General features: G+C 44.9%; 1 protein-coding gene across 1 annotated transcript in view; it reads right to left on the bottom strand.

Moving 5' to 3' along the window:
- Positions 1-15,911: 15,911 nt before the first annotated feature.
- Positions 15,912-27,745, bottom strand: part of SELENOO (selenoprotein O) — an 857,804-nt gene continuing 845,970 nt past the window's right edge. The window contains exon 9 of the mRNA XM_044088791.1: positions 15,912-18,139. Within this exon, the coding sequence (XP_043944726.1) occupies positions 17,918-18,139 (222 nt within the window). The 3' untranslated portion in view covers positions 15,912-17,917. The remainder of the gene's footprint in view (positions 18,140-27,745) is intronic.

Genomic DNA, 27,745 nt, shown 5'->3' with positions numbered 1-27,745 from the left:
ACCTGAAAACCGTTTCTGACTTCTTGGTGGCAAGGGGAATGGGAGAGGATGGATCCCAAAATGGATGATGTATGGTGAAACATCTGAAGTTATGTGTTATATCCTATCTGTTATGCATTAGTAATTCTGGGACGTCCCTAGCAACTATGGAACGGCGGCTAGCAATCTGAATCCTGGGTGGCTCACTGGCCCCTTCCTTTAGATGCCACAAATGAAGTGTAGTGGCTCGATGCCACAGATGCCACATGTGTGTAAAATAAAACAAAGGGTGCGATAGCAAACCAAATATGAAAAATTAATTAGTAGCCATAGCTCTGAAAAAATGAAAAGTAGTAGCTCTGGTCTGGTAGAATGAGCTAAGCTGGATGATGAAGTTGCTCTCTGAAAGAAGAATAGGCCTGAGTTATGCAATGTTTGGCCAATTTGTTTTATGAGAGAGACACAAACAACTGATTGGACTTAATTTATTATTGGGTCCTGTCACAAACAATAATTCTGTGTGAACATTGGGTCCTCCCAACCATCCTAGAAGAAAATTTTGGAAAGAAAACTGGTAGTCTATATGAAATTGGTAAGACAGAGGATTGAGAATTTTTGAAAAAGAACAGATGGATTAAGAAGTTGAATACAGATCTAAGAGGATTGTCACATATGGGAAACTAATAGACAGGGCTAAGAGAACTATCTCTTTGTTGAAAATCAGATACTATGTTTTAATTACAGGGCTTGAAGCTCTGAGACTCTTCTTGCTAGAAGCTATAGCCACAGCCACCTTGTTTCTAATCAAGATATATTTAGGTTGCATGTAGCAGCAAAATCAAAAGGGGAACTTATGCGTAATAGACCAAGGCATAGCCACCTGGGGATCAAGGAGTGAAAAGGATGAAACGATTTAGAAAGCCTTTAATGAATGTTTTGCATAGCTTTTTGCTATCCAAAGCTAAATCCGGATGTTATTTTCTCATTGAAACAGGACAGCTAGCCAGCTAGGAGTTAATAGGGGATTGAGAGAATAGATAATTTGATAGGGATGTTAAGAATTTCAAAACAAAACTTGGGACAGGAGAAGGGATAGGTCTATTCTTGAACAACACAAGGTGGGTAGCCAACGGCCTGGTTACTGGTGGGAGTGGAGTTATGGTGCTGTCATAAATAAGAAGATTGTCGAAGAGACTGTGTATCCGGGTCCCGACTGATGGATTAGCAGTGGAGCTATCAAAATACAAGTTGATGGATGCGTCCTGACTGATTGCCAATGTCCCATGGATCGACAAATGGGTTCCGGGGCAATCAAGAATCTGATCCACCCTTGTCTAGGAAGCTTTTGAATTCTGTAATATCTGTAGAGGGCTGCAGGAAAGCATATCAGACCCGTGGAAGGGGTGACTTTGCAGCTTTTGAAGTACTTTGAGATGTTGGGAGAGGAGATCTTGGATAGTGTGAGCTACAATGAGCTGTTGGAGCATCGCCATACAGAGTATCCATGGATGTGAAAAACCTGGAAGAATCTTGTGCAGTTTACTTGGCACTTGCAGTTGAGGCCAGAATAGATCTGTGAGGCCCCTAATACTTTAAACCTTTCCGGGATACTTGGCGTGTTTAAAAGAAGCGATTTGAGAGGCTGAATAATTTCTCCTCTATGTGCCCACTCTCTGCAGAGGATTGATCCTGGTCCCTCCAATCCCATTCCAGATACCAAACAGCCGATTCCCATTCTGTCATTCCCTCCCTCCTTGAGCCTCTGCAGACTTGTGTAAGGCTTGTGTCTTCTGTGTGGACCATCATCTAACCATGGATGGAGAAGAAGGCGTGTGGATGGCGACCCCTTGTTTAAAATGCCAGATGGCCCTTGTAGGGCAGTTGTCTGTCGTCGTCCAGCAGCTGGCACTGATGAAAAGAAGAGCCCTGCCTGGGCAGGAGCCCGACCACCCCCTGCAGTCCATCAATGAGGCCAATGTCCATCTGGGTTGATGGGAGGAGGGGGGGAACCCTGAACTTGAGAGCCACTGAGCAGCCCTCCCACCCTATTTTGGATGACTAAAACCCAGCAGGTCCCTTTGCATATTTCCGTGAGACCATCCTGGGGCTTTGAGATAGATCTCACTGAAGAATCCCCTAAGATAAGAGTCCTTGAACAGAGCTCAAACCGCTAACTGATAGAGGAACCCAAGTACTTTATCTAGCTGTTTTGGGGGGAATGAGGAGCACCAATTAAATGTCTCATGTGAAGCTTGAGAGGGGCCACTGAAAGTTGAGGGTTGCATCAAAGAGTTCTAGATCTCTGGGACTATGATCCTTGAAGTGCCTTTATAGGCCAGATAGACGAGCTTGCAGCAAGAGAGGAGCCGACCACTTTACTTGAGCCACGGATGGTTTGGGGTTAGACTGAGGCCAATGGCAAACACAAAGTTGCAGGGCTGAGGGGCTCGTCGAGGACCACCTCAGCTGAATCCAAGGCTCCTTAGAAACACGTCCTTGAGGAGCCAGCACAAAGTTGGCCAACATGCTGTGCCTGGTGGATGCCAAGCGGCAGAGCACAAGGTGGGTTATGGGCCCACACTTGCTCTTGAGATCCAATGATGTGGTCTGGCTATGCTTTTGCTTGACAATAGGCATCCTATCCTTATGTGGGTGATTGGTCATCCAGGACAGTTGGATGACAACTTTTTGTAGCAGCTTCCAAATCTGAATTTGAATCCTTGACCGTTGGGTGATAGGGATCTTGGGCCGATATCGGAGTAAGGTGAATGTCTGCATGTAACCTCCGGCAGGTATATTACCCCAGCTAATTGGACAGTGAAGATTTCCCAGGCTGGATGTGCTTGGCAACTTGGAGTGTACTGGCTTTTGGAGAGCACAGGCTTTAGGAAAACCCACCTCGGGTCGTTTGGTTTGGCTGAGAGAGGGGAAAGGATTTTGAATGGGCAGATTGCCTTTCCCTCACCATTTGAGCACCCATTTGGTCTGATTGATTCCGCAGGCTTTGACGGTGTGCTTCCCTGCTGACCGACTGGCTCCGAGCAGCACAGCCGGCAATCCCTCATGTCTCAGTGATTGAGAAGGGGCGTCAAAGGGACTCTTGCTCGGCTCCAGAATTCACGCCCTCTGCTCTGTCCCAGAAAGCGCTTCGCTCGGTCCAATTTCCCGAATCCCCTCCAAGGGGCGGGAGGCCTGCTGCCCCTGGGAGAGCCTCTTCCTGCTGACACAAGCGGATTTAGGCCCTTTGGCCTTGGGCCACGCCCTTGGAGGGAGGGAATAACGGGCCTCTACGAAGGAGTAACGCATTTTCCTCTTGCTCACAGCGGTAAGGGTGTTCTTTCACCTGGGGTCCCCACTGCTCAGACCCATCACCGGGAGACCCTGAGCAGGAAGACTTAAAGATTCAAGGAACTGACAAATGCGGAGCCAGCCTCAGGCAGAGGAGTCTGTCCATGCCCACTGCCGGGTACTGCTTCCATGCCTATCCATACTCTGAGCTCCTTATTAGGAGCCTCATGGACAGTTAGATAGCCAACCACGTCCTGCTGTGTGATGCCAGCTGCTCAGGTTACATGCATAGAGAGGAGAACTCCTTCTGGGGAGCAGTGATCCCTGTGACCAGAGAAGTTCCACAAATGTAAAATGTTCCAATTCGCCCAGAAACCTAAGCAGTCAAGCTTTCGTCTTTCCGGAACACCTTCCCTGCGGAGACTCCTTATTATGGGATGGATGGGATTACGTCGCAGAGGCCTCTTGACGCTCCAACTGCCTCGTTGTGCCATGATTCCAAGAGCCCTACAAAGAGACATCGTCGGGAGCGGAGCAGATAAGAACTTGTTTGGACGAGAAGGGATTGGTTCCAGACTCGAAGTCCTTGTGCTTCCTCTGCCCGATCCATTCCTTGGGTTCTGCGATCAGGACTCTCGGGGAGTTCAGGAGGGGGCCAGGCCCCAAAGGCCTGAGGGCCTCGGGGCTCCGCAGCCACCCGACAGGGCTTGGCAGGGAATCCAGTCTCACGCCCAGAGGTGCTGGATGATCCGGGAGGAGACATCAGAGGAGGACGCCAAGGGACTCCTGCATCATCCATATCCGCCTCCAGAGCGTGATAGACTCGGTCTCCGGGGCAGCTCCAGATTCTTGCACTCCATCTTCTCCCGGGGGAGGCTCGGAGGACTCCAATCTCAGGCTTGGGGAACCCCACTGGGGAAGGGGAAAGGCGTCGACTCCACCCGGACGAGGGCGGGGACTACCACAGGGTGACAGGGACCCTGCCTCCTCCTCCGGCTCTCAGGCACCTGAGACGGTGCTGGTGGAAGCACCAAGGAGGCCGGGGGCTCTGCTGGCCGTCATCCAGAACGGCTCCAGAAGCCAGTCCGGTGGGCAAGAAGATGGGGAGGAAGCAGAGGACTGGAAAGTCTGAGCTTCCCTGGCCATATCAGGCATCACATTCTCCCTCGGGAGAGGCCGGCTAGGGGGTTCGAAGGCCTCTCCTCCTCCCCAATGGACTAGGGACCCCGGAACAGGCATACCCAGAGATCTCGTGCGAGCCACTCACAACTGGAGGACGGAGATCGGTGGCCCCGGCGGAGAGGAAGCAGCGGAGCGGCAGCCCTTGGCGGCCGGCCAAAGGGGGGCCGAGCGAAAACACCCGCCGGAAGACTGGGGGCCGATCTGGCCGAAATCGAGTAATACTGGAGGCATCGAGGCAGACTCAAGAGCGAGGCGAGGGAGAAGAGAACCAGAAAGAGAAGACTTCACCTCGGTCCTACGACGATCGGGTCCGACCGGACTGGTCCGACTCCGAAAGCCCTTTTCTTTGGCAGAACACGAACACCTGACCTGCTGAGTGGCCGAGGTGAAATCAGCCCCTTTGAAACCCCGGGGGTTTTCCTCTCCTCCGACCCTAGGAGGAGACTGCGGGACGACGTGGCTTCGATCCCAGCCCCAGCGGGCCCCTAATAAGAATTCCATCAAAGTAGATGCCTCGAGACTGTTTGAAGGCTCCGCAGGCAGACCATTTATGCGGCCCCGAGGCAGCCCTGGGGCCCGTCCGTCCGTCGGACCAATTCTCGACAGGCCATTTAATTTGACTAGAATCGGTAAAGAGGGAAGGGCAGGAGAAGGAGGTTTAGACAAGGCTTCACAAAATAATTTATTTTCCTCCCCTCTTGGGAACACCTAGAGCCGGAGTTAGGAGGATTTGAGAGGAAAGGCCCTGGATTAAAGTGGGCGCCAAACAAAACTCTACACACTCCACACACAAATCTTGAAAGCACATTTAGTACATTTTATAAGGTGGACAGTGAGGGAGGCAATACTTAATAATACAAACACTATTATTTTGTTTAATCAAATTAGAAACAAATCTGAATAAAAAAAAGGCAAACAAACACTGTGTAACCCAAAACCGTTAAGAGCAAATCCCTTGCAAACAAAAGCGGCAAAAGTTGATCTGTTTTGACCAAAACTAAAAGGATCCTGGTGGAGCTTCAAAAGCCAGTAAGAGACTTCTTACAGAAAATAGCAGATCTCCCAGTAACACAATAGGATCAGCAAAAAATAATCATTGAATGTAATATGAGATATAATAAACATAACATCTATCTTTATATACAAAATAATAATATTAGAGAAGCATCCGAGATGGAAATCCTGGCATGAAAATGCTAAGCTGTTCTAAAATGTGATGCCTGCCATAACATTTTCTGCATTTAATTACTTTTTTACTATTTATAAATAATACATTCATCTGATATAAGTTTTAGCAACGTATATAATTTGAGATTATTTCATATACATACATGATTTATGTTCTGTTATCTTGCTGTTATGATGCGTGGCTATAACCAGGCAGTTATATTTATAGCCAGCATTCAGTTTCAAGTAAGCTACTGATGAAACAAATTAATTTGAAAAACTGAAAAAATGTCCAGCTGAAGAAAGACCAACTTCTACATAAGCGATAAGTCATAGCTGTTAGATTTCTGTGGCTTCCTAGTTCACTGACTGCTGGTGGTAACAGCCCATATATAATATGTTTTTTAACTCTGGTGTTAAAGAAAGGAACTCTAAACTGCTGACCAAATGATTTGATCCAAGTTCCAAGTTAATCCACTCCACCTCATGTTTCCTATGATTTTTTGGTACTTGCGTATTATCGCAACCACATTTCCAGCCTGGGATAATTCCTTATGTTTTGCCAAAAATATTTATGTTAATCTTAAAAGGGGTGTCCGAACTACTAATTATTACTCTGTCACACTGTATATGAGGCAGGAAGAGGAGTACCCGAAAAAACACGTGTTTGTGTTTTACAACAGTATACGTAAGTACCGTATTAATATTAAGCACAAGCATGCCAAGACAGTGGGTAAGTAAGGGATGTAGGTATACAGACTTCATAACTACTGAAACTTAAACAGATGTGGATCTTGGATCTAGACTTGTTTTCAGCACCAAAAATATTACAACACCCACATAATCCGACCTGGTATTATCCTTTAAATTGTGTAGAAGGTGAGTGTCGTAATATTTTGGGTGCTGAAAACGGTCTAGATCCAGGTCGGATTATGTGGGTGCCGTACGTGCAAGTCATTGTTGGTCCATTCAACACACTAGAGGGGCATTTTTTTCCGAAGTCCGTATACCTATATCCCTTACTTACCCACTGCCTTAGCATGCTTGTGGTTAATATTAATACGGTACTTACACCCCTTTTAAGATTAACATAAATATTTTTGGCAATACATAAGAACTTATCCCAGGCTGGAAATGTGGTTGCGATAATACGTAAGTACCGATTTTTTTTTTTACGTTATCAGGTTGTGCATTACTCCTTACAATTTTCTGTTACTTTATTTTAATAGGATTAACAAAGTACACGGAGTAACAACGCTAAAGAAGTCAAAAGTACTGCTTATCACAAGACTTGTAGATTAAAGTCTCAATACCAATTTTATAAAAAAATTTCAGTGTTATTTCTAATTAAAATATACTGTAATAGACATTCATAAAATGCCCTAAATCAAAACAGCAGGCGTTAAATATCTGCAACATAAACACCCCTGCTGTGTTTCCTACAGACATACATTTCACCCCTCAGAATAGCAGTGTTCTAGTAACAAATTTCATATAAATAATACTTAATACGTTTTATGCTGTAGGACGTGTGAACCATTAAATCATTCTTAATCAACAGCACATCCCGAGTTTCTCCTCCTATCACTCTTCAAGTAAAAGAAATGCTACATCTTTCCAAACCTTCAGCAGTAAAACCTCTGCCAGAAGAGAGATTTGTTCATCACCTTCTTCCAGCTTGAGTTTCATACTCCTGGGCACAATACTCCTCTAAGGTGAAGAAATTGTCCAAACATAAAATGGAATCTGTGGTGACCTTAAACAGATTCCGGAAGCCCTCTGCTAAAGGATACAGCTAAAACATACAATTAAGATTAGCATCTACAGCCTAACCCTTTGAATTTATTACCAGCAATGAGATGGAACCTGTTGAACTTGGGTTGAGGAACACATTACATGATACTCTTATATGAACAGACTCCAGCTAAGGCCCTACATTTTATCTTTCTACCTCAATTGTTAACAAGGCCTTCTGTGGTGTTATTATTTAAAAGAGCTAGGCTCCCTGGAGAACAGAGATGTGTGGGCCCACTACACATGGCCCAACAATGGCAGCTACTGTCCATCAATCATTGGCTTCAGCCAATCTGTCAGCTCTTTACTCATTTTTTGGGAGTGTAGACTACCACATCGCAGAGACTGTACAGTGCCTTAACAGATATGAACCCAGAAAGCATCTGGGTGTGTAATTTAGCCAATTTCTCATGACAGTCATATTCAGTTTATTCTGATTCACAAGCAGACCTTCTAGCAAGACCAAATTAACTTCAGGCCAGTACTCCAGGACCCTCAGATTCAACTGTACTGTCCTTTGGAGTTAGCTAAATAAGTTGTAATTTTAGATACAATCATCAGTTAAAAAACTGAGATGGACACTTCCCAAAGTTCTGTGATGGAAGAGCAGATGGTCAGCTACAGAAATTAAAACCCACATAGCGGAGCAGATGGTCAGCTACAGAAATTAAAACCACGTTGCGGTGCAGATGGTCAGCTACAGAAATTAAAACCCACGTTGGGGAGCAGATGGTCAGCTACAGAAATTAAAAACCCACATAACAGAGCAGATGGTCAGCTACAGAAATTAAAACCACATAGCGGAGCAGATGGTGGGCTACAGAAATTAAAACCCACATAGCGGAGCAGAAGGTCAGCTACAGAAATTAGAAAAGTACAGTTGTGTACACTTACCATAAATGTAGATGTTCGAGTGTATTCACTGTTGCAGTCATTACATTTGGGTAATCCTGCTGGCAGGTTGCCCTCGTCGGCCTGCATTCCAAAGTCTTGGGTCCTGCGTCGGTTGCTGTCACCCCTTCCCTGACGTCAGGTCATCAGGGGTATAAAAAGATGCAGCAGATGCCGTTTTCTTCGGTTTTTCTTGCCCCAGATGTCAGGTGCCCCCAAAAGGGTAGGCTAGGTATATATATAAAACATACATGCACCAAAAATAAACTTTACCTTCATCTACAAGCAAATACACCACATAGGTTGTATAGATCAAAGAAGTAAAGATAAGTTCCAGCAGAAATAAGGGGGATGGTGGGTGGGTAACCTGGACTGCAACAGTGAATACACTTGAACATCTACATTTATGGTAAGTGTACACAACTGTACTATGTTCTTCTTGTTTCACTGTTGCAGTCCTTACATTTGGGTAGAGTCCCAAAGCTATGGTTGGGGGGCTGGAGCTAAACAATATCAGGAGCGGCTATGAGGCCCTGCAGAACTGCAGTGGCAAAGACTGCTCTGGATTTAGAGTAAAGTGGCAGATTGTAATGCTTTGTAAAGGTGTGCACTGAACTCCAAGTAGCAGCCTCTAAAATGTCTTTGGTTGGTACTCCCCTGAGAAAGGCTGCCGCTCTGGTTGAATGTGGCCTAATGCCCTTAGGCACTGGCTTGCCATGCTGAGAGTAGCAGAAATGAATGCAGTGACCTATTCACTTTGAAATATTCTGCTTGGAGATGGCCTTTCCTTGTGATCCTGCAGCATATGCCACTAGTAATTGTTCTTTCTTTCTGAATACCTTAGTTTTGTCCAAACAGAATCTAAGTTGCCTGTGTATGTCCAAAGAATGCAGAATTTTCTCCCCCTTGTTCTGTGGATTTGGATAAAAAGCTGGCAAATTAATAGTTTGGTTAAGGGCTACACTGGACACCACCTTAGGCATAAATGTAGGGTTTGTCCTCAGAGAGACCCTGTCTGGATAAAAAATGATAAAAGGTTCCACAGCCATGAGAGCCTGTAGCTCTGACACTTGTCTTGCAGAAGTTATTGCTAGGAGCAGAGCTGTTTTCCAAGATAAGAATTTTATATCTGCAGTAGCAGCTGGCTCAAAAGGAGGTAGGGTGAGTTTTTCCAATACATAATTGAGGTCCCATGCAGGGATTGGCGGTCTCCTTGGAGGTCTTAAATTTTTGGCTCCTCTGAGGTACTGCCTTAATAAAGGGTGAGAAAAGAGTGGTGGCTCTGTATTGTAATGAGCCGAAATGGCAGGGGCATGAATTTTAATTGATGAAAAAAACAGGCCTTTGTCCAGCATCTCAGTTAAGTAGTGCAAAATCTGAGGAATATTTGGTACATCTGTGTCCGTTCCTTGAGCTTGATTCCAAGCACAAAATCTCTTCCATTTTCCAGCATAGGATTTTCTAGTACTAGGCCTTCTGGCTTCCAAAATGACATCCATCACAGCTTTACTGAGAGGTGTGCTTTGTATGGCTACATTATCCGCCATGCTGCCAGGTTTAGAATCCTGAGTTGGCTGTGCAGAATCTGATTGTTTTGTGGAACAGTAGCTGAGGTATTTGAGGTAAGGTCCAGGCTGGGCATTGAGACAAGTTCCTTAAGATCGGATACCAGTACTGGCGAGGCCAGTCTGGGGCAATCAGAATCATTTTTTGGTTTTTCCTGCCTCACCTTTAGGAGTACCTTGGGGAGGAGAGGCAGTGGAGGAAAGGCATATACTGATAGTTTTTTCCAGTTGAAAGATAAGGCGTCCACTTTCCATGCTTGTCTGTGATAAGTCCTTGTGCAGAATCTTTTTAGTTGATAGTTGTGAGGGAAGGCAAATAGATCTATGTCCGAGCGTCCCCATTTCTTTATCATGCTGAAGACTTGTGGATCCAGGTGCCACTCGTGGGGATTCCATGAGGTTTCTGCTTAGTTTTGTCTGCCAGAGTATTGTCCCTTCCTGGCAGGAATTGTGCCTGCAGATGAACGTGGTAAGTCAATGCTGTGTCCCATAAAGTCATGGCTAGTCTGCAAAGGGGGTAAGAATGCGTGCCCCCCTGCTTGTTTATGTACCTCATGACCGTGGTATTGTTTGTCTTTATCAGTAGTTGTCCTGGATGAATTAGGTCCTTGAAGGCTGTCGGGGCATTCTGAACAGCTAGCATCTCTTTTTGATTGAAATGTAGATGCATTTGATTTGAGGACCAGGTGCCCTGAATGCCTCTTCCTGCCATGTGGGCCCCCCAGGCATAATCTGATGCATCCGTTGTTAGGTTCTGCCTGGCTGGGGGAAGTGAGAATGGCTGTCCCTTGTTTTGGTGACAAGCCTTTACCCACCATCGAAACTCCTGTTGCAGGCAGGGAATGAGAGTAATCATTGTTTCCAGGCTGTGGCAATGTTGTGTCCAGACACTTTTTAGGTACCATTGAAGTTTCCTCATATGCAGTCTTGCATACGGAATTGGTAGGATGCAAGATGCCATGAAGCCAAAGCCTGCAGAATTTTTCTTGCAGATAACTGGGCCTTTGTTGCCATTTCCTTGAAATAGGTAGTCAGTTGCCTTTGTTTGTCTGGTGTGAGATAAGCCATCTGGGCAGTTGTATTTAAGCTTGCACCCAGGAATATTATCTCTTGAGAGGGTACTAGTTTTGATTTCTTTTTGTTGACTGTGTACTCTAGGCATGGTAAAAGTCTTTTCACAAATGCCAGATGCTGTAGTAGGATGTCCTTGTTCTCTGCTTGAATGAGGCAGTCGTCCAAGTAAGGATATATTTGTATTCCTCTTTGTCTGCAGATAGCAATTACTGGTGCCGGGCACTTTGTGAAGACCCTGGGCACAGTAGATAAGCCAAAGGGCAGTGCAGAGAATTGGTAATGCTTTGAACCAGCCTTGAATCTGAGGTGTCTTCTGCATGATTGTCTGATTGGAGCATGCAGGTATGCCTCTTTTAGGTCTAAAGTGACCAGCCAAGCCTTTCTGCCCAGCATGGGCAGAAGCTGCTGTAAGGTCAACATCTTGAATTTTGGTATATCCAGGAAAGTGTTTAGAATAGATAGGTCCAGTATTAGTCTCCATGTTTTGTCCTTTCTAGGTACCAAGAACAGTCTTGAGTAAAATCCTTGTCCCTGCTCTTGCTGTGGCACTTGTTGAATGGCCCCCATGTCCATGAGGGATGAGACTTGTTTTTGAGCCACTGCCCATTGATTTTTTGGCAGGTCTGGCCAACCGTGTGCCCTTGGCAGGGTATGGAAGTGAAACTTGTAACCTTGTGACACTATGTTTAGAACCCATTTGTCCTGGGTTATAATGTGCCAATTTTGAGAGAAAAGTGCTAATTTTCCCCCTAAGGGTGTTGCCAGTAGATAAGTGCTTGGTGCTGGCAGGGGGAAGTCATTGGGGCTGCTTCCTGTATGGTTTTGATTTGTCTTCTCCACTTTTGGAGGTAGAAGCTCCCCATTGCTTAGACCTGTACGAACCTTGCGGCTGGGATCTGCCTCTAGGGTGCCTGGATCTGCCCCTATTGAGGTCTGTCTGACACTGGAAAGGACCAGTTCTTTGTAGGCCAGTGTCTGCTAAACCTAGGTGGCTGTACTTTTAAAAAATCTTTGACCATTTGCATAGATTTACTTTTGTCCTCCATCTTCTTTAACACCTCTTCTGCCTTAACACCAAACAAGGTATCATGCTGTAAAAGTGCATCTAATAATTTAGCTTTGACATGATCAGGCAGATTTTTGTTCCTTTAATCAAGCGTGCCTCCTAATTACAGAACCCGTAACAGCGGCCCTGCAGGAGGCCTCCAGAGAATCAAAACCACATTGCAAAGTATGCTTTCCAACTTGTTCAGCTGCATGCAATAAATCCTGCATTTCTTTATCTGCACATTCAGAATTTACCAACATTTTCTGTTTAAGCAGTGTCATGACATATTGCTGATATTTGAGCATATGAAATTGGCAGTTTAAAGCCCTTATAGCCAAGGTAGCAGATGTGTAAATTATTTTTCCCTATCTATCCAATGCCGTAGAATCGCTGTCAGAGGGGGTTGCAGTGGAAGCCTTAACCCCTTTGGGACCCTGAGAAATAGTTTCTGGGTCTGCAGCAGGGTTTTTGAAAAGGAATTTATGAGAGTCAGGAACCCTGTAGTATCTGTCAGGCTTAACAGGAGCTGGAGGTAAGGAGTCAGGGGTCAGACTACACTCTGAAAACACATCTACAATATCTAACACAGGTGGAATAGCTAGAGGCCTGTGTTGAGGCAGTAGAAGGAAGTCCCTGAGCCTCTAATTAGATTCTGAAAAATCTTAGCGCTCTCAGTGGAAATGCTCCCTCATGGTATGCAAGGTTTCCCCAAAAGAATAGTCCTCAGGAGGAGAACCTGAAGGAATAGATTCTTCAGTATCAGAATCCTCAGGGGGGAAGAGAACATTCCTGATCAGAAGAAGAATCAGAGGAAATGAAAACCTGATCTGAAGATTCATAGTCTGTCTCTTGCCTAGGCCTCTTATCAGGAGGGGGATGGGAACCCCTGATCAAGATAATTAAGTCTTCGGCCATTTTGAGCATCTGTTTTTTTGGGCATGGAGGCCTGTCCATGTGGCTGGTGAACTTATTTCTTTGCTTTTAAAGGTGCTTTAGCCTTTGCCTTTGAAGCTGAAGTCTGTTTAATGTATAATTGTTTAGGTCTGAATACACCCTCAGAAGCCGATGCCTGCTCAGCGGCTCCGGACCCATCTGAGGGAATAGTCTCCGAGGCTCCAATACCTTGAGTTTCAAGCAGCCTGACCGACTCCATGCGGGTGTCTGTAGCGCCTGCGACTCTAAAGTAGCGGGCGTCAGGGGCTGCGAAAGTGCCTCACTGAGAACCGGTGACTGGCTTAGAAGCTTCATCGTCGGTTTTGGACCTCGGTTGCCTGTCTTTTTCTTTGCGCTTTTTGTGAACTCCGGTAGTCGGATGGCTATCCAACGACATTGAATAATTAAATCTGCGCCCAAAATAGCTTAGTGCAAAATCATACCGACGCTTAATAGTGTGTTGGTTAAATCTGGCACAAAACTGACAACTAGAAACGTTGTGGTCAGGGCCTAGGCAAGGAATACAGTAAGAATGAAAGCCCTTAAGAGGTATTTGCTTCCCACACGAAATACAATTATTAACTTTTGCTGACATCGGTCTGGAGCAAGAAAAAAGTTTCCCCAATGGGGTTCTTAGCTTTTAATGAAGACTTCGGATCTGAAACTTGAGCATGAAAATCTCAGGAGTCGGCCGACAGGCACTTGCGAACTGCTTCTGCTTCGGGCACCGCGCGGCAAGAAAGACTGAAGAAAATGGCGTCGGCTGCATCTTTTATACCCCTGGCGACCTGATGTCAGGGAAGGGGTGACAGCAACCGACTCAGGACTCAAGACTAATTCAGGCCGACTGAGGGCAACCTGCCAGCAGGATTACCCAAATGTAATGACTGCAATACTGAAACACTAAGAACATCCACATAGCAAGGTTAAAGAAATGATCGGAATTATCATGCATTTTAGATATGGTTACAGGAGCCACTTGAAATGTTCACAAAGCAATTATAATTGTTAATATAATGAAATATATTTTTTCTTTCTGTCTCGCATGTTACATACCATTGTAATGTTACAGGACACTTGACAGAAAACGTTAGGCTCCGTACCTACTTGTTGCTTTCATTTTTTTTCCATATCTCTGTGGGGGGATGTAATCTGAAAGACCGATAGTATTAACTTAACTGAGACTGGATTTCAAGAATTTATGGGAATTGTACCAGCAAAGATGTCCATTTTAAATGTTCTGATATGAAATGTCCTTATGTTTTAGATTATGTACTTAGACTGAAAAAGTGACATGATTTTGTTCTTAACCTGATGCATTTATACACATTTTCATTCTGTGCCTCAAATTCAAATCCTGTAACAGTTTATATACATTGCAACTGTGATGACAGAAACTCTGTCATGCAGAAAGAAAGTATGAACAGTAACAAGGTTGAATGTAGTGGAAATTAAATGTGTATGTGCATTAACCACTGAAAAATTATGTAATTACTTCAAAAAACAATAATAATACAGGTGACTATTGTACTTTCAGTTCTATAGTCCATAAAGCAACAAGGTTGAGGGTAGTGTGAATTAAATGTGTATGTATATTAACCACTGACAAATAAGGTGGTTATTTCAAGAAACAATATTAATGGAGCTGACTGTTGTACTTTCATCTCTATCTGGTGTGGCCACAGCAGTTAGAGTAGAACCTGTGATTCCTGTTTGCTTGTGATGGGAATTTATATCTCTTTTACTCCATTCTAGTGTTTATGTCTACATCAATATCCTCTGAAGACATCATTTTAAGGGGATTTTGGGTTCCACCAAGGTTAGTTAAGGACATCACAGCCAAAAGCACCATAAATGCAATGAATTTAAACTTTCGTCTATTCTTGCTTGTTGTTTGTATTCTGGAAGATCACTTAGCAACACATTGGACTGGCTGATTTCCTTGCTCACTTCACTCTTGAAATATTCCTCTCTTCAGTCTCTATGGGCATTATCAGCCTTCTAAGAGCAGATAAATACAAGTATGTTATAAAAATGTATGTAATAACCCCATGCATTCCTGATGGATGCTTTTTATTGTGTGTTAAATTTATCAACATAACTAAAGAATCTCAATGGGCTGTGCAAAGCAGACACAGAAGCTCAATGAACTTAAATAAACAAGTCCAATATTGCACATATGCTGACAGGAACTGGTACGATAACAATAACCCCAGAACTAGTCCAGGATCGCACATATGCTGAAGGGAACTGGTACAATAACCCCAGAACTAGTCCAGGATCGCACATATGCTGAAGGGAACTGGTACAATAACCCCAGAACTAGTCCAGGATCGCACATATGCTGAAGGGAACTGGTACAATAACAATAACCCCAGAACTAGTCCAGGATCGCACATATGCTGATGGGAACTGGTACGATAAGAGTAACCCCAGAACTAGTCCAGTATCACACACATGCTGATGGGAACTGGTACGATAACAATAACCCCAGAACTAGTCCAGGATCGCACATATGCTGACGGGAATTGGTACGTTAACAATGACCCCAGAACTAGTCCAGGATCGCATATATGCTGACGGGAAATGGTACGATAGCAATAACCACAGAGCTAGCCCAGGATCGCACATATGCTGATGGGAACTGGTATGATAAGTGTAACCCAGAGGTGACCTGTGCCTGACATACAAGGCCATGTCCAACCCAGAATTAATGAACATGCTTCACCTTAAAAAATCTAAATCCATCCGATCTACAAGAGCACGAGACTTGAACCTTGACACGGTCATAAATAGGACGTGCTGGAGGGACAGATTCATCACCCAGAGACTCCCTATGCTGTGGAACAAAATCCCGTTACATGTGAGGCAGAGCACCTCGCTGGCTTTGTTCAAGAGAAATCTTGACTAATGGATGGGAGATCGCAGGTATACCCCAGGGATCATCTCAGTGTCACTGCTTGACAGAGGCACAGCTAAATAATGGGCATAGTATCCTTCAAACTAAAGGGGTGGCGAAAGTCACAAAACTCTGGGCTAGGCTTATAAATGCCCTAGGGCAGATAGCCTAGTATGAACCTATGAACCCCAGGTCTCTGGTAGAAGACATGATTGAACATTCTGGAAAAAAGCAGATCTCAGCCGGTTCTTGTCAAAGTGCACAGCTTTCAGCCTCACTGATGCCTGCTTAGTATGTTAGACCTTTAGAGATGTTCTTAATTGAGAAAGCTGGAGATTAGTGAAGTGGGAGGGACTTCCTGTTAATTGAGAAAGCTGGAGATTAGTGAAGTGGGAGGGACTTCCTGTTAATTGAGAAAGATGGAGATTAGTGAAGTGGGAAGGGGCTTCCTGTTAATTGAGAAAGCTGGAGATTAGTGAAGTGGGAGGGACTTCCTGTTAATTGAGAAAGCTGGAGATTAGTGAAGTGGGAGGGACTTCCTGTTAATTGAGAAAGCTGGAGATTAGTGAAGTGGGAAGGGGCTTCCTGTTAATTGAGAAAGCTGGAGATTAGTGAAGTGGGAAGGGGCTTCCTGTTAATTGAGAAAGATGGAGATTAGTGAAGTGGGAGGGACTTCCTGTTAATTGAGAAAGACGGAGATTAGTGAAGTGGGAGGGACTTCCTGTTAATTGAGAAAGCTGGAGATTAGTGAAGTGGGCGGGACTTCCTGTTAATTGAGAAAGCTGGAGATTAGTGAAGTGGGAGGGACTTCCTGCATGTTCTTATTTTCTCAACAAAAATTTCTATTTTCACTGTTGCTTTCTTTAAATTCTTTTTATGGCTGCTGATACCTGTTGACCATTTGGCCCACCACCTACTGGTTATGGTCATTTTTCCCTTACATGGAGTGACAAATGTGGCATGGTTGTCACCCAGGCAGCCCACAGGAGATTTTCTGATGTAAGCTTAACCTATAATCTGTGCAGCTGATGCAGGTATCCATGAACTGAAGGTTGACAAAAATGCCCCAAATTATGTGTGGGCACACACACACAATCATTCATTGCTTGGCATGCTTACTGCTTTATTTAAAACAAAAAAAAAGGCTGACATCTTGCCCGTATCCTCTACTGAGTATCAGCAGTGCAACAAAACGGACCTCCCTCCCCAGGATGGGCAGCTTACACTGGCCAGTCCTAACCCTCCTCAGCAAGCTTTTCTAGGACATCAGTTGTTACATGATCTCGTGTTGGGTTGGTCACTCCTCTGGCACCATTCAGTTGGGTATTCTACAATATCACTGAACTGAGCCTGACTGTACCTCAAAACATCTGCTACAACAAAGCATAAAAATCACTACATGAATGTCCAAAGAGACAATAAAAATGTATTGTGTTGTGGCATCATCAGAACCTTGCTGCTACTACTGTGGATACATGCCACTGAAGACCAGCACCACAAACTTACACTCCACATGTCTGTGTATTAATTCTACTTGTATTTCTAAAACATGGGATCGTACAGCTGACAGAAAACCTACAAGTCATCAAATGGGCAGCAGTTTGATTGGTATCATAATCCCCTTTTACTCAACTGCAGAATTAAAGATACCTCCTGGGAGTTATTGCCACACCTGTGAAGCCCACTACTGTAACTTAAAGCTTTATTTTACTAAAGCGGAAATACTTTTCCAAAACATTTTGTTCTACTAATTTCACAGTAGCATCACTGAAGCAATAATCCACAACTGGATCATGTTAATAATGGTGTTTTTGTAAGACCAACATTTAAAAATGTGCAAATTTCTGGCCTCACCCACCTCACATCATTTACTTCACTTTTTAAGTCTGATACTAACTTAATGAGATATGATGTTTAATTTATTCGTTAATTAAATATTTACAATAAAGTGTGTTTTTTTACATTAAAACAGAAGGAACCTTAAGTTATGTCAGCATTACCAGAGCCCGTTTGTTTTAGATTTAGCAGCACTCCAACTATTGCCTTGCTTTAATGTCCAACCACAAACAGGGTGCAGGAGGACAGTAAATAAGGCATTTATGAAGATCACGTGACACAAAGTTCTGAAGCCCAGATTGGCGGCTTACTGCAGTAAGAAAGGCCCTTTTTAACTGTCAGGCCACACTGTGCAGAAGGCTCCTCTAAAGCAGAGCTACCATCAGCGTCCTCTAATGAAGACTCTGTCTGCCTTCCAAACTCTTCAAGGCACATATCCTCATCACTGTATGGAGTTTCCAGAAGCTTTAAAACTCGTCTCACCTAGGACACAAAAAGTAAACAACTTTAAATCAGTACAACTGCATTCTAACCCTCATTTAAAAATTGTGGCTTAGTCATTTCAAGAAATGTTTGCCTGCAACTATATATAATATAGAGATGTTACATTTAATTAGCCTGAATGACCTCAATAATGTCACAAAAATGTGCTTTACATTTGTTTTACAAATACATAAAAAGAGTGAAGCTTTAATTATTTACAGCTTCACAGAACACATGATGACTTATCAATACATCATTCCAAGACATGCATCTGGAGCATTTCTCCCCGGGCCTCCGCTGAAAACAGGCTCTGTGGAACCTAGTCGGACATTCCCGGTCAACAAAATGTTAAAATTAAAAAAAAATAAAAAATACAGCTTTTCACAGTTCTGAAATCCACATTTTTACATAAAGAATGCTCACAAATTCTGATTTCTAGAAAAGAAAAATGAAAAAATTTCTTCAGGAAAAAAAAAAACATGCAAAAGAGTTTGTACTCCATTCAAACTTACATATTTAGATGAATTGGTATTGACAAAATAGAGGCTTCCTGCTGTTGCTAAAATATGGAAGTAGCTAAACAAAGAACATTTCTCACAATAGATATTAGATTTATACATAGGTTCATAGGTGTGTACTAGGCCAACGACCCTGGAGCCTTTACAAGCCTAGCCCATAGAAGTGCCCTGGCATCATGCCGCCGTTAGTTCCCAGTGCATCTATCAAGTAGAGCCACTGGAGTGATCTCCGGGGTGAACCTTCTATTTCCCATCCACTCATCAAGATTTCTCTTGAAGAGGGCCAGTGAGGTGCTCTGTTTGACATGCATGGGAAGTCTATTCCATAGCGTGGGCAGTTGATTGTGGTAATGAGGTTGAGGTCTCTGGAGCGTGTTATGCGGAGGGATTGGGATTTCTTTAGGTGCCACATTTCTAACAGGGCTGGGTCAGACATGGCTTTGTAAGTCAAGCAGAGATTCCCTCTTACTAGACGATATCAGACAGAGAAAAGCTGGAGTTTTTTTAGTCTGTCCATGTAGGGCATGTGTTTAAAGCCAAGGATCCTCTTCATGAGGTACTTTGTGGCCTTTCCAGCTGTTGCAGGTGTTTAGTGAGGTACTTGCCAGGCATTATACTCTGTGATTGGTCAAATGTCTGGATGCAAAACACTTGGTAATGAGATATGTCACATAGAAGGACTTTCTGACCACAGTGGCAATGTGGTGGTTGAAGAAAAGGTTACTGTCAACCTGTGTCCCTAGTAGGGTTGCCAGGTTTCTTTGTGGCTAAAACTGGACTAAGGTCACGCCCCTCACATCATCCATAACTCCACCTATTCCCACCCCCTCTCCCATCCATGCCTTGCCCATTTTGTGACATTACCGTGACATCAGCTGATGGGATCGCCCTCTTTTTCTGTTCCGGATGCCTGCTTTCAGCCGATTTTCTATGCTTTTCTGTAAAAAAGCATAGTAAATCAGCCAATTTAATAAACACTGATAGTCTGTTTCCTTTTGTGAAACAGAAAAATGGAGTTTGTACAGTGTTTTCCTGACTACCAGAGAATTGATTTAATTTGTGGATAGTCCAGAAAAAAAAAACGGATAGGTGGCATTGCGCATTGGCAATAGCAACAGGGATGATTTCCAATTTCCCACCTATTGGTCAAAGACTCAAAGTTATGCTTAAATGGGGCTAGGGATGGACTCTGCTTCACATGGATGGGAAGCTTGTTCCAGTGCATGGGGACCCTCTGAGACACATTTGTGTCTCATCAACATCACATGGCCTATACACGTCACAAGCAAAATTTAAATCCTTGGATCTGATGGTTCTGATACTGTTCGTTTTGTGGATGTCCAAAAGGTCCATCAATCAGTGCTCGATCCAAGGATGCCTTGTATGCCAGACATTCTCTCAGCAACCTGTAGGAGACCCGGTATAGTGACAGGGCTTTAAGGTGAGCTGTATAAGACAATGTGTTTAGACACTGGATTCTTCTAGTAAGGGAGCTTTAAATATGTTCCAGCTGTTGCATGTGTCTGATCAAGTACATGCCAAAAGAGATAGGTGCAGCTCACATCCAGTTATTCTGTCAACTTCTCAGGTTAACATCGCTAATATTTTAAAAAGTGTTCCTTGTGCATGAACAATGTCCTGCTGATAATAATAATACCAATATTCCCTCCTCGGAGCTCGGCTCGGGCGTATGGTATGTGTAATGTTTATCTTGAAAAAAAGTATGAACCTTATTCAACACAGGCTTGCGTAGTTAGCTGTAGTACAAAAAAGATAGTAACTAATATATTTATAAGCAGCTGCCCGTCTGCGTACATGCTGGGCTCTCGCTGTCAGGGACATGCATTAGGCTTTTACTGCAGAAGACGCGCAAATACCTGTTTACTGGCAGAAACGAGGTTTGCACAGTGTGCCTTGGTATTTAAAGTGCAGTTTTTATGTTAATTAAAAGCAGTGACCAATATACAGTATACACTAATATTTAGGCTGTTATTCATGCATGCAGTGGGGGACACCTTTTATTGCCATCTTTCACAGGTAATAATATTAAGCTTCTGTTGGAACCAGATTAGCTGCGGAGCTGTAAAGAACACCCTGGATAATTGTGGGTTTATTTATGTTATATAACATGCTTAAAAGAGATAATTAAGAGTCTTGTGTGGGGTAGCAGCAGATGGAGTTCCCGCCTCTGCGGTTTTCGCTGCCAACTAGGTGTGTAAATCAAGTACTGAAATTACACTGTTTACACAGAAAAAGTATGAAACAACACATCAGTGTCTGCATTTCTTTGAATTTAAGGGTGATGACAACTAAGGATGTGAAATTGTTCGATCTCGCCATTTGTTCTTACACATGGGTTCGGAGCTGATCCTTGACTCCGAGTCGGCCGCATCACAAGCTCTGCATCTAAGAGAAGCTCGAGGCACAGTCTATATCCCATGATCCTCCTCTGCTATCCGTCAGATCTAGTTTGCCGCTGCAACAGATTGCGTCGAGGAGAGCTCAGGCCAGTAAAAGCTTTTTGTATTTTCACTATTTTGAGATTTAGTGCTATTTAAAGCTATTTATCTTAGTTAATAATTAATAATAGCTGTGTGTGTGTTTATTCATAGGGGCTTCCCTTTTATATATTTACATAGTTAGTGTTTCGACTTTCGGCTGAGGCCTATTTAGTCCTATCAGGGCTCTGACAGCAGTAAACAAAAATTTAGTTCTAGATTGTATATCTATACTTATAGTTAACACTTTAGTATTTAGTCTTGTGTGCAGTGTTTGTTTATACACATATATATATATATATATATATATATATATATATATATAAAATCGTTGGTTTCTTATATATACATACCTATTTACATATAGATAGATAGTGCTTAATATTTAACTGTGTTGTTAGACTATTTTTTTCTCTAGTTTTACAAGTTATTGGTCAAGTTAGTTATTTGTTTTAGACATGGCAGAGAAAGCTAAGGCTGGATTCAAAAGATGTCAGTGTGGACAGAAAATGTCCATCACAGACAATCATGCTTCCTGCATCTACTGTCTTGGCCCTCTCCACCTGCAGGAGGACTGTTCTGTTTGTCACTCCTTCAGTGGAAGGGTCATGATGGAAAAGCACAGGAAGTTAATTGAAAGGGGCTTGCTAAAGCCAGACTTTCAAGAAGCCTTGGAGAAGGCTGATCAGGCGTCGAAGTCTTCGAAGGTATCGGAGCCCAGGTCATCGGCTCCGAGCACCTCTACTAAGGTTCGGTTGCCGGCTCCACAGACCTCGGGGCCGAGCATCGAGCGATTATCTCTGATCGAGGCCCAGGTCTTGGAGCCAGTGTCGGAGGTGCCTCCATCCTCGATCCTTCGTTTGGTGGCATCTTTGGCCCCTTCGACCTGTTCTTCCAGGCCGTTATCTGACACCAATGTGGATCGAGTGGTACAGAAGCTGATGGAGAACACAGCTCTTTCCAAACTCATTGCGGTTTCATCCCAATTGGTATCGAAACTTGAAGCCCTCCCTGTGTCTCCGGCAGATCCTCCTTCGAGACCCATCGAGTCCTCGGAGCCGGGAGAAGAGGAACCGATGATTGTTGAGCCCTCGGTGCCGAAGCCTTCCTTAGTGCGATCAGCACCACTGACCACCACTCCCTCAGAGCCCATCAAGGAGTCGTGGAGCCGACGGTCTCTCCTTGGTTCTGGGGCGGAGAGTCGAACCAAACTTTCGGTTCCGACTCTTCCCCTCAGAGCCTCGGCACAGATTAGCTCGGCTCCGTCCTCGGGGTCGGAGCCCATGGTCCCGGTTTTAGGGAAACTACCGTGCTCTTCGGATCCGGTGGGGTCCTCGGCCCGGGGCTCTGGTGCCTTCGACGTCATGAGGAAGGTCTTGTCTGACAAGACATTTACTTTTACTTCATCAGAGTCGTCTTCTCCTTCCCCCAAAGGGCCACGTTCTGTTTCTGTACCCGCGATCCCTGTCAAGCGTAGAGACCCAATGCCTCAGCCAGCCCCAGAGGGTGTCCTCTGTTCCTCGAAGCTTCACCAGATGCCCCCTCTGAAGTCCCGAGGAATAAACCAAATGCACTGGAACAGTCAACAAAGTAATACTGGCAAACCGCACAATCCGTTCCAATAATCCTCCTCAAAGCACCAGCACAACACAAATCCAACGATGTAGAAACAATAAAAATTTAATAATTTTACAAATAACTGTTATTTGTAAAATTATTAAATTTTTATTGTTTCTACATCGTTGGATTTGTGTTGTGCTGGTGCTTTGAGGAGGAAGTCCCGAGGAAGAAATTGTGCAAGGGGAGGCACATTGATTCCCCACAGGAATCATTGACATCGGACACCAATTTGGATGAGTCAGAGGGGTCCCCCTCTGAGGATGTCTCATTTGCTGACATCCTGGAGATCTTGAAGCAGAGGGGTGGATTGGCAGACTCTTGCCCCCACTGAGGACGAATCGGTGTTGCTGAAGGCATTTGGGGCTCAACCTTCTACCTCCTGGGTGACCCCGCCCTTCGATGAGATAATGGACCTAATAGCTCGAAGGGCGTGGGAGACTCCAGATTCAGTGGAGCCAGTCCCTCGGAGGCCAAATAAATATATCACTGCCCCCCAGGGCAAGACTTATCTTACTAAAGGAGTCCCAGTTGATGCTATGGTGGTAGCGGCAGCCACGAAGAAGGAAATGTCTGAGGCATCTTCCTCTGTCCATCCTTCTAACAAGGATTCTAGGACTATGGACAGGTATGGGAAGCGCGTTTTGAGTTCAGCGACTTTTTCCATGCGTTCACTGAACTACCTTATGCACTTTACGCGACTTCAGAGAGATCTCCTTAAGGAGCTGGGAGATGCTCTCCAGGGTAACACAGATGCTGCTGTCTTGGAAAAGATAACAGCACAGCTTAACACCCTTACTTCGATAGTAAACTCGTCCATGATGCTCATTTCGTATGTGGCCAAAGGTTCGAGTAGGGCTGCAGCTTCAGCGATCGTTCTGCGGAGACAATCCTGGATGCGCCTGTGCTACTTTGCGGAAGCCTTCAAGTCTTCCTTTACCAATGCCCCTTTTGAGGGTGCCACCCTGTTGGACCCAAAGTAAAGGAGACTCTCACTCGGTGTGAGCAAGAAGGTAAGACCCTGTCTGCCGTAGGGGTCCATTTTTCCGCCCCGACCAGACCGTACCCCAAAGGGCAAAGAGGTGGAAAAATGTGGTTCCGAAAGACTCTGGGATCTTTCCAGTCCACACAGAGTGATGCCCCCTCCAGAGGCAGAGGAGGGGGGAGAAATGGAAGATGCCGCCCAGGCGGCAGAGGGGGGTCCGCCGAACCAGGGCGACAGGGATAGCGTCCCTGGGAAACCCTTACAGCACTCCTAAGTGGAGGCCCGACTGTCCTGCTCTGGAGGCAGTCTGGGGTCCCTTGGCTTTATACCTAGAGGCCTGGCTAAATTTCACTTCAGATTCTTGGGTAAAAAGCATAATGACCAGAGGATACAACATCCCATTTATAACCATTCCCCCCCGATCAAAAGAGATTTCAAGATGTTCCACCCAATCTGCAAGATCAAGCAGCCATAGAAATAAGAAAGCTGCTCAAAAAAAGAGTCATCCAACCAGTCCCGGCGGACTGGATAGGATCCAGAACTTACTCAAGGTTCTTTTTAGTTCCAAAGAAAACAGGGGACTGGAGGCCAATATTGGACCTCAGCAAACTCAACACCTTCGTAAGGAAGGAAAAATTCCGGATGGTCACGCTACAATCGATCCTTCCATTTCTGCAGAAGGGCGATTGGATGCGCTCTATAGATCTCAGGGACACGTACTACCACATCAAAATGGCCAGAGCTTCCAGAGATCACCTGCGCTTCCGGCTGGGAGCCAGTCATTTCCAATTTCGAGCTCTGTCCTTTGGTCTCAGCCCCCAGGGTGTTCACCAAATGCATGGCAGTAGTGGCGTCTCACCTGAGGCGGCTAGGATTACGGGTGTTTCCGTATCTGGACGACTGGCTCCTCACCGCCACCACCAAGCATCATCTTGTACAAGCCAGGGACTACACAATCAACCTTTGTTCCCGTTTAGGAATCTCAGTCAACTTCGAAAAATCTGCCTTATCGCCCTCACAGCTCTGATCAAGCTTCCCCAGATAAGAGTGTCAGCCCTCAGGGATCAGGTTGCTATTTTTCTTCGGAACAAGAAAGTTTCTGCTGCGCAAGTGCTGAAAGCCCTGGGCATGATGGCAGCTACCCTTATTGCAGTTCCTCTGGGCAGGATGCACATGAGGGTCCTCCAGTGGCTGCTCTTCGCACAGTGGTCGTTCCAACAACTTCCTTTGTCACACGACATCTTGATAACAGAATCTTGCAAACGGGATCTTCGGTGGTGGTTGAACAGCCAAGATCTAACGATAGGTCGCCCGTTTGTACTACCCAGCCCTACAGCCACAATAACCACGGACGCTTCCCTGATGGGGTGGGGGGGGACTATTTCAGGGGAGAACGGTCCAAGGAGAATGGTCCAAGATGGAGTACAATCTGCACATCAATGTCCTGGAGTTGAGAGCAGTGTTTCTAGCGTTGCAGCACTTTCACAAATCCCTACCTCTAGGAACAGTGGCAGTTCAGATGGACAATATGTCAGTGGTCTGGTACATAAACAAACAGGGTGGAACCAGGTCTTACCCATTATGCAGAGAGACCCTGAGAATTTGGCAATGGGCTGCGTCCACAGGTCGCTTTCCGATAGCAACGCACATCCCGGGGTCATCCAACGTCATCGCGGACAGGTTGAGCAGAGCCATCCTGTTGCCAAACGAGTGGTCCCTCAAAAATCAAGTGGCAGAGAGGATTTTCCGCAGATGGGGCCAGCCTTGCTGCGATCTTTTTGCATCCCCCTTGCCAAATGCAGAAGCTACTTTGCCCTACTTCCCCCTCCGGGGGTTGCCCCCAGGGACGCACTGGTGCACGATTGGCCCCCGGGTCTCCTATATGCATTTCCTCCTGTTCCGTTGATACCCAAATTCCTACAGAAAGCCAGGAGTCTGGAAAGGACGATCATTCTAATAGCACCATTATGGTCTCGACAGATCTGGTTTCCCTTTCTTCAAACCCACCAGATGGAGGAACCGTGGATTCTGGACCCAGTGCCAGACCTATTGACTCACTCGTCGGGAGTTCCTCACCCATCTCTTCAGTCCCTCAAACTGACAGCTTGGCTGCTCCGCTTCCCAATTTAGCCAGGTCGGATGTTTTGTACCCAGCAGTACAGCACATTCTAGTTTCTTCCCACAAAGCTTCCACCAGGAAACTATACAGGAGCAAATGGAAACGTTTTGCGTGTTGGGCATCAGGGCAAGGTATAGATCCCTTGGTGGCCCCGATACACAAAATCTTGGAATTTTTATCTACACTTTTTCAAGAAGGGGCCTCTACATCTACAATAAGAGTACAGTTAGCTGCCATATCTAACTTTCAAGTAGGTGAAGGGGGCTCTACAGTTATGTCCCACAGACTTTGTAGAGCTTTCATGAAGGGTACCTTTCACCTCCGTCCACCCATTCGGGATCCGGTTTTTCCATGGAACTTGAATTTGATGTATCCCAATTTATGTTACCACCCTTCGAACCAGCTTCAACGTGTCCACTTAAGTATTTGTCTTGGAAGACTCTTTTTCTTATTGCTGCCACTTCAGCTCATAGAATATCAGAGCTACAGGCCTTGTCCGTTAGGCCACCATACATGGTTTTCCATCCAGACAGAGTCTCCTTGCGTACTAATCCGTCATTCCTCCCGAAGGTATGTTCTGTGCTTAATATCAATCAATCTACAGAGCTTCCCACCTTCTTCAAAAACCATTCGAACAAGTTGGAATACATGCTGCACAAATTGGATGTACATAGGCAGCTGAGATTTTATCTGGACAGAACAAAGGATTGCAGGAAATCGGATCAATCATTCGCAGATAATAAGAAGGGCATGGCAGTAACAAAATGCACGTTATCCAAATGGCTTTCGGACTGCATAAATTTTGTCTATTCAGCTTCAAAACAACCGCTTCCGTTCAAGCCTAAGGCTCATTCTACTAGGGCCTTTTCTACTTCTCTAGACCATGCCGCTCGTCTACCATTGGATACTATTTGTGCAGCGGCGACATGGGCTAAGCCTCATACGTTTGTTACTCACTACAAAGTGGACAGGACCTCCAAGGACAGGGCATCCTTTGGTTCCACTGTTCTCAGGAACGTTCTTCCGTGAGTCACCCAGGGTAACGGAGCTAGGGACGCTACCCGTGTTTAAGAACAAATGGCGAGATCGAACAATTTCACATAAAGAAGTTATGTTCTTACCATAACGTTCCATGTGAATTGTTCATCTTGCTTTTGTTCTTACATCCCCTCCCTCCTTCCCCCACCGCATTCTGGAAGAACTGGTACGACTAGTGTCTGGTTGGTCTTCTCGGGGTTATCTACACTACCTAGTAATTGGTAGGTGACACATTAGGTATACACCTATCTGTATTTAGTTCATATGTTTCAGGTTCAAGTGTGTGATTGCGTGAGCGTTAGACGCAGTGGTTAGTAGTGCGTTCTGGATTCTTGCAAACTAGATCTGAGGGATTGCAGAGGAGGATCATGGGATATAGACTGTGCCTCGAGCTTCTCTTAGATGCAGAGCTTGTGATGCGGCCGACTCGGAGCCAAGGATCGGCTCCGAACCCGTGTGTAAGAACAAAGGCGAGATGAACAATTCACATGGAACGTTATGGTAAGAACATAACTTCTTCTTTCACCTGGATGAAGAGAAGATTAGCCTGAAATGACTTCGCATTCGAACTACAGCAATATTTCAGGGTGGCAGAAACACTAGGCAAGTCTTCTGCCAGGCGGATTACAGTTATACTCCTATTGAAGTGTTTCTGTTTATGAAAAAAGGCAGCAATGCCACATAATTTAAATGTGTATGTGCGAATGCATCTTAAAATATACTCTTTAGTCTGTCTGTACTGTAATTCTGCATATGAAGAGGACGAACATTATTCTACTTGAATTCCTCTTGGTAAAGTTACCCGCTGATAGAAAATAATATACTCTGCCG

The sequence above is a fragment of the Protopterus annectens genome, chromosome 11.part0, assembly GCF_019279795.1.
Source record: "Protopterus annectens isolate FY-2018-M chromosome 11.part0, PAN1.0, whole genome shotgun sequence".
NCBI lineage: Eukaryota > Metazoa > Chordata > Ceratodontiformes > Protopteridae > Protopterus > Protopterus annectens.
The sequence above is the reverse complement of the archived record's forward strand: the minus strand, read 5'-3'. Positions and strand labels throughout refer to the sequence as shown.